This window comes from Seriola dumerili, unplaced genomic scaffold (genome assembly GCF_002260705.1).
Source record: "Seriola dumerili isolate Sdu_G_001 unplaced genomic scaffold, Sdu_1.0 BDQW01000278.1, whole genome shotgun sequence".
NCBI lineage: Eukaryota > Metazoa > Chordata > Actinopteri > Carangiformes > Carangidae > Seriola > Seriola dumerili.
The window spans coordinates 233667-241612 of record NW_019174533.1 but is presented as its reverse complement, the minus strand read 5'-3'; the positions used below and the strand labels follow the sequence as shown (position 1 = coordinate 241612).

At 44.8% G+C, this 7946-nt stretch overlaps 1 protein-coding gene across 1 annotated transcript in view; it reads left to right on the top strand.

Moving 5' to 3' along the window:
• Positions 1 to 3938: 3938 nt before the first annotated feature.
• Positions 3939 to 7946, top strand: part of LOC111230678 (plexin-A1-like) — a 224213-nt gene continuing 220205 nt past the window's right edge. Inside the window, exons 1-3 of the mRNA XM_022757485.1 lie at positions 3939 to 3963; positions 4448 to 4484; positions 4581 to 5847. Of these exons, the coding sequence (XP_022613206.1) occupies positions 3939 to 3963; positions 4448 to 4484; positions 4581 to 5847 (1329 nt within the window). The remainder of the gene's footprint in view (positions 3964 to 4447; positions 4485 to 4580; positions 5848 to 7946) is intronic.

Sequence of the window (7946 nt, the reverse complement as noted above, 5' to 3'; positions counted from 1 at the left end):
GCCGAGCTTTGGTCCGTTACAAAGTTACAACATTACACTGTTAATACAAACTCAACACTTCCTATAACCGTTTCAATTTAAAAGCCTTCTTCCACCATTTCAGTGGGCAGAAACCCTCACGTTCTTAACGGGGCTTTTATTGTGAAATATTTTCAAGCACACCACAAGCAACAACAGCTGGACGGATCAGAGTGAATGAATCCAATACTTGAGATGAATTATCCAGAACATCAAAGTGTTGAGAACAGCACGATTATATTGTTGAATTTATTCAATTCAAGTGGTAGAAACATTATGCTTAAATGGCGTGCACATTATATGAGATTAGGAGTTTATCCACTCTCATTTTTCCCTGTCCTTATTTGTTAATGTTCACCATGGCCCCCAGCCACTAATGGAGACCTGGCTTTTAAGTGACTCCTGGTTTTTATTGAGGAAATACAGCATTCAGTTTACTCATATAGTATATCCAAAAGAAAAAGCATCAAATCCTCACATTTGAGGAGCTGGAACAAACAGGTATCAGCTGTCAAAATAGCTGAAATGACTAAATAATTGCTTCATCTCTAGATGTAGAACTGGGCGATACTTTGCCCTCTGCGCTGTGCTCCGTGCATCACCTCGCTGCGTACACAGCTCATACCGCATACACATGTATTTTTAAACCAGACTCTGACTTTTACATGTTTATATCTTTTGAATAGTCGTAAACTGAATGCACAGGCTTTGAAAGGACGGATGGAAAACAGAGTTCAAGTTCAAATAAGTTCAACTTGTAGAATAGCTTCAACGTTTAGCGTGAGCTGTAAAAACCTCAGTGGTGTCATCTGTGGTTTGTGCTGCAGCAGAGCAAATCCACTGGTGAATATATATATATATATATAAAAATCCAAATCTTTTGGTTCACTTGCTTTAATCAACAGGGTCATGGATGCAGGTAAAGGCACAGGGCGGTTCAGTTTCAGCTCATGGCCTCAACATTTTCTCACTGCACTTCATCCAGAAAAAGTCTGTATAAAATGGAAAATATATATATATAAAAATCCAAATCTTTTGGTTCACTTGCTTTAATCAACAGGGTCATGGATGCAGGTAAAGGCACAGGGCGGTTCAGTTTCAGCTCATGGCCTCAACATTTTCTCACTGCACTTCATCCAGAAAAAGTCTGTATAAAATGGAAAGGATATAAATGTAAATGTTTATACTTTGCCTGTGGTTTGTGAAGGTGGGCCACATTTATTTATGCTTTGTGTACATACAGTTTATGTATAGGCTGATATTCGTGCGTGTGTTTGAGTAGTGAATAAGATTTAGTAGCTGCAAGGTGCTCACACATACGTGCACACAGACAAACGCACAGCCCCACACAGAGTGAGGCCAGCAGGCATGGATGTGAGCTCCATGCTAAAGAAGTGGTGTGTATAAATTTGCTTAAGTGTTTGGCCAAGGTCTGTGGCTGTGTGTGCAATCGATGTGCCAGCAGCAATAAATCAGCTCAGGACAGACCTGAACGCCTCTACAGCTTCATCTGATGTGGCAGGTGGGCTTCAGGATGGCCCTGACACACACACACGCACACAAACAAACGCACACACACAAACACTCCGGATAATTCAAGGTTTTTCTTGGATCAGATAACATGCTCAAGAGTTTGAGGGAAATTAATGATATGATTTATAAAGTGATAACATTGTGTCATATTTTTCTGATTGGAAATGGCTTCTGATGATATGTGGCAGAGTGACTCAGACAGGCTGGATAATACTTAGACTGTATACTGTATATTGTGCTACTGTATACTGTAGCACCAGTACAGCAGCATGCATGAATGTATGAATGTAATTGAATGATAATACCACACATAATGTAAATGGAGGGAATATACACAAATTCCCATGTGAAATATCTGTGAGAGAATTACGTAATGAAAATGGTAAAATGTAAATGCGGCAAAATTTGGTCAGAATATGATATTAACATGAATTTTTTAAGGATGTTTGGATTGGGTTTGAGCAGCATGAAAAATGTTTTGTAGCCCATCACAAGATTCGGTCCCATTTTCCTCATGTATGTGTGTCCACAGTCACTTTTCCTAACCATTTTTTCTTCATCCTTAAACTCAACCCATTTCTCTGTTTGATCTAATTCAGGCATTACAGAAAGACTTTTAAATCAATAACTTGTTTTTCAGTTCAAAGACATCTTCCTCTTTTTCCTCTCATCTCTTTGTCCCAGTTTAGTCAAACATCAGCACTCAGCTCCACCGGCTACTAAAGCTGCACGGCCACGGAGTTCACGCGCGCTGCTTGGTTTTCACTTATTTATAGAATTTATAAAATACATCAGTCAGGGTTTGATGAAAATGCTGCAAAAAATAGCCTGTCTTACTATGCAGTTTAGTGTAGTGAGTAGATGTTCAATTGCTTCCACTGTTGTGTAGTCAGGAAAATTCCTTGTGTGTTATGTGGATGCTTGTGTTGGGTGGTGGTGCATGAGTGTGTATGTGTGTGTGTGTGTGTGTGTGTGTGTGTGTGTGGGCAGGTCCATCTTATGTCAGTTATGTCTGCGAATGACGTGGTGAAGTCAGTAGGATCTGAGAGAGTGTGTAAAAATGCTTTTGACCCACTGTATGTGATGTTCACAGAGTGTGTGTGTTTGTGTGTGTGTGTGTGTGTGTGTGTCCAAGATGGTAACAGTGGCTGTATTGTCCTGATGGGACAGGCAACAGCATCGTCTGGGCCACTGTAATCATGGCTGGGCTGAAGATGAAAGACGCTATTGACAAGAAATTGTCAAATTGAAAGTGAGAGAGAGAGAGAGAGAGAGAGAGAGAGAATGCAGTGAAAGAGAGGAATGAAAAACAGCAGCAGAAATGAGAGAGGAGAATGCTTTGTGACCAAACTGTGTGTGTACTACTTTCTGACCCAACTCCATTATGAAACAAGCCTTTTCCTTGTGCTCTGTATTTAGATATATCCAAGCATTAACCAGTGAACTGAAGTTTGGACAGCACTGTATGTGAATGCATGGCTGTTCCAAAGGACAGCAGCCTTTTGAACCACTATCCATCATCTTCATCACTCGCTGATGATGGTAATATCAACGATGCTGTTGATGATTGACTGTGGAACAGTCATGTTGCTTTTGTACTAAAACTTTGAAGACTTTACTTGTCCCCCAGTGCATTCTGGGACAGGCCCCAGCCTCCTACAACCATGACCCGGATAAGTGGATATAGAAAATGGGTCGATGGATGGAACAGACTGGAAAGTAGATAGATGGTCTACGTTTTTTTTTTTCTTCCCCTCATTCTTTTTTTGCCTCCGTGACCAGAGGCGTTATGTTTTCAGGTTGTCCGTCCATCCATCCGTCCGTCCGTCCGTCCGTCCGTCCATTCGTCCGTTCGTCCGTCCGTCTGTCCCTTTCTTGTAAACGCGATATCTCAGGAACGCCTCGAGGGAATTTCTCCAAATTTGGCGCAAATGTCCACTTGGACTCAAGGACGAACTCATTCGATTTTGGTTGTCAAAGGTCAAGGTCACTGTGACCTCACAACACACGTTTTTGGCCTTAACTCCGTCAATTTGTACACTAATTACAACAAAATACACTTATCTGATTAAATTCCTTCACAGTCGTCACTACGTATGTGAGTATATGAGTGTGGACAGTAATTCTAATTCCTCAGTTTTCCCTTACAGCCATCTTTCCCTCCATCTCTCTCGCCTTTTATATTGAAGTGGTTTGAAGCCAAATAGCTTTCACTTCTCTCCCTCTCACTGTCTGTCCTGCTTTATCGGGCTGAACCCCCCCCCCCCCCCTCTTTTTTTAGAAGATGGGTGCCTGTATTTCTCCGCTCTGTTGGTCTGTAGTAAATACACTACAGGATTCTCCCTGCAGCATTGCTTGTAATTTATGGATGTTTACCTGTTATCACAATGCTGCACATCAGCGGCTCGCCCTGTACGTGTTTTCTAATGTCGTCTCCTTTTCCAATATGTGTTTCACATCCGCACACTGTTTAATACTGTACATCTCTCCACATGTTCCTCCTCTCATACAGTGTATTTTTGGGATTGTTCGAGGTGCGTATGTATTTCTTTGTGTACGCGCACTTTGTCTGCTGTATCCTTTAATACCTCCAGACAATCAATACGCAGAGGAGCAATGTTTGGCCCTGTCTTCTTTTAAAAGATGTACTCCACAGAGTAGTGCGAGCCAAGAGTCGAGAAGTCAATAAAACAAAGCCCGATAGTGCCCTCATTTGTTTTTTTGGACTTCAGCATCGAGGCCTCTGAGTCTGAGTCTGTGGGCGAATATTAAGTGTCTTGTCATTTCGATACAAACAAATGAATCCTTATTTTGTCAGTTGTGGAAGTGCAAAACACAAGTCCATGAATATATTGACATCTGTGTTTGCTAAGATTTTGCTGTTTCTCTTTCTCAGGGCTGGCAGCAGACAAGACTGAGGATCAGGGGATGAGGTTATAAAAAAAACAACAGCAGAGAAAGGAGGAAAAAAAGGAAAGAGGAAGTCGATCGCTTGGAAACTCTTTCTTTTGTAACATCGTACCCTGCAGTCCTATAAGGCGCCGACTGACCCTGCAGAGGATTACGCAGTCAAAGATACTCACCAACACCCACACGTTCACACCTCCCCCTCCCCTCACTGCCATGTCCTCCCACCTCAACTCACCCTTTCTCATCCTCCCCGCCTTCTTTCTGCTCCTCTCCCTCTCCATGCCCACCGCCTCCACTCCTTCCCCCTCCTCCCTCCTCTCCTTCTCCCCGCCCGAAGGAGGTCTCACACATTTGGTGGTCCACAACAAAACCGGCGAGGTCTACCTGGGCGCCGTCAACTGGATCTACAAGCTGTCCAGCAACCTCACCAAGCTGCGGAGCCACGTTACCGGCCCCGTGACGGACAACCCTCGCTGTTACCCTCCGCCCGGTGTCCAGTCCTGCCCCCACGAGCTGGTGCAGACCTCTAATGTCAATAAACTCCTGCTACTTGACGCTGCCCACAACCGCTTGATCGCCTGTGGGAGCACTTCCCAGGGAATATGCCAGTTCCTGCGTCTGGATGATTTGTTCAAGCTCGGCGAGCCCCACCATCGCAAAGAGCATTATCTTTCCAGTGTTGCGGAAGCGGGCACCATGTCAGGTGTCGTGATCTCCCCGGATCTTTTCGGTGAAGGTGGAAAACTCTTCGTCGGCACTCCCATCGATGGGAAATCTGAGTACTTCCCGACGCTGTCCAGCCGCAAGTTGATGTCTAACGAGGAGAACGCGGACATGTTCAGCTTCGTCTACCAGGATGAGTTTGTTTCCTCGCAGCTCAAGATTCCCTCAGACACGCTCTCCAAGTTTCCTGCATTTGACATCTACTACATCTACGGCTTCAACAGCGAGCAGTTTGTGTATTACCTGACCTTACAGCTCGACACCCAGCTCACCTCGCCAGATGCAAGCAGCGAACAGTTCTTCACCTCTAAAATCGTTCGCCTGTGCGTCGACGATCCCAAGTTCTACTCCTACGTGGAGTTCCCCATCGGCTGCACCAAGGATGGAGTGGAATACCGCTTGGTTCAGGATGCATATTTGGCCCGGCCGGGGACCCGTTTGGCGCGTTCGCTCGGCATTCAAGAGCACGAGGAGGTTCTGTTTACTGTATTCGCCCAGGGTCAGAAGAACAGAGCCAAGCCGCCCAAGGAGTCGGCTTTGTGTCTGTTCACAATGAGGCGGATAAAGGAGAAGATTAAAGAGAGGATTCAGTCGTGCTACAGAGGAGAGGGGAAACTCTCCCTGCCCTGGCTGCTCAACAAGGAGCTGGCCTGCATCAACTCGGTGAGTGTTTGAGACAGTAGCTCCCAGAGGTGTTTTCGATTTAGATTTTGTGATCATCCTAAGCTGCACTGATCGTTCATGGGAAATACACTGGTTTGTGGTGGGTTTGCGTCAGGTTATTTACAATTGTGAATATGCCAGTTTGTAGTTCCTGGAATGATAAGTGTTAAGTTTTAGTTTTACCTTTGCGCCCTTGCCAGAAGCATTTCAGTGGTGATGGGTGTCGGGTGTGTGAAAACCAAGCATGTGTGGAAAGTATTGCAGACGAGTGTTTGGTTGTTCGTGAGCTGTTTTTCTATTTATTAGCAGTAAGAACATAATCAAAACCAAACTATATGAAAAAAAAAAAGGCAACGTTGGGCTGAAGTTCAACATTTGCCTACTAAAACTAAAATTTCCAGTAACTGGATACATTGCACCTCCATGCTACCTCTCACTGCTACCCTACACCCAAAGCCAAAATCTCCACCCTGGCAGGATGGCAACTCATCAAAAGCTGCTTGTGCATCCATGTGACTTTCCCTGGTTTGGCCTATAAGTGGAAAGTATGAATCTCAACAAATTCTTGAACGCAACAGCGTAATATTTTCCTCTCTGGTTTGGGCCAAAGTGTAGGTGGGATCGCACATTTAGTGCCACATGGAATAAATGCTGTCTCAGTGGCTTTTGAATCCAGCGTTATAGCACCATGGGAGAATGTGGGCAGCAGAGGCAGCACATTTACCATGATCTTCTTATGAGAAGAGAGAAGCTATATTTATTCTGAGTGAAAAGATGCACTACTGCATAGTATATCATTATATGGTTCATTTCTAGCATCTACCTGCAGCACAGTAGCCTGTGTTTGTCTTGGTTAATCCTACATCCTCCAACTTCCATGATCCCTCTTTAATGTTTTTTTTAGCTCCATAAAGATCGTTGGTAGTCAGTATGGATCCCTACACACCATGTGGTGTGAATTCATGTGAATCTACCAGATGGGACACTAGAAGAATTAAATGTATTCACTTCCGATTGTCAATTACTGTGGGAAAGAAATCTGTTCTGACACTGGGAGGAGCTAGAGGGATGGAAAAAAAAAAAAAATTCCCATCATGCATTCAGTTTCTTGCGGTTAAAATGTCTCCACTGGTGAATGAGGCTGAGGACAGGACGGCTGTCTCTCTGAGCTCCCATGTGTTTAGGAATAATTCTGTCCACAGGTTGTGAGAGGCTTGTCTCGTCCGGGTAGATGAGCTGGCCTAAGGGTGCCTGAGAGACATTAATGTGTGTGTATGTGTGTGTTTCACCTGCTCCCGTCACCCACATGTCACACACACACACACACACACACACACACACACACACACACACACACACACACACACACACACACACACACACACACACACACGGCCATGTATCTTCATGAATAATTCACCTGGTCTCACCTTCTGTTATTCAGTCGGCGCTCCATAACAACCTGCCATAAATCTCTGGACCACTCTCCCACCCCTCTGTCTCCATATCTCTCTGCTCTCCCATCTTCTCTTTTCTCTTCCGTCTTTCACTCCGGCCTCCATCATTTGCATAAAGATTTCTTTCTTTTTTTGCTTGCCCCATTGTCCCTCTGCTGCTTCTTTCATCTTCCCCTTTTTTCCTGCTCTGGTTCTCTCTGTATCTCTCCCCTTCAACTCCTCTCCTGACCTCTTTCCTTTGTCTGAGCTGTGGCTCAGGCGGTGGACCGGGTCGTCCGCTGATCGCGAGGTTGGCAGTTCGATTCCCCGGCTGTCCCCCCGTCCGTGTGCAAGGCACTCGAACCCAAATTGTGCGACTTGTAGTGTAAATCGCTTTGAGTGGTTGATGAGACTAGATAATGCAATATAAAGCCAGTCCATTTAACCTCCCTCATTTTTACACTACGCTTGTTTTGCTCCTCTTCAGCTTCTCCCCTCCTCTCTGCTCGCTCACCATCCCTCTGCCCTCTCCTTGACTTTCCACTGAGAGTGATGAGGTATAGAGTGACTTAGTGTGTAAAGCCAGCGCCTAGATGTGATCTGAAAATACAATGCGGAGGGAACAGGTGATCCAATGAAAAAGGGGAACGGAAGAAAGTGGAA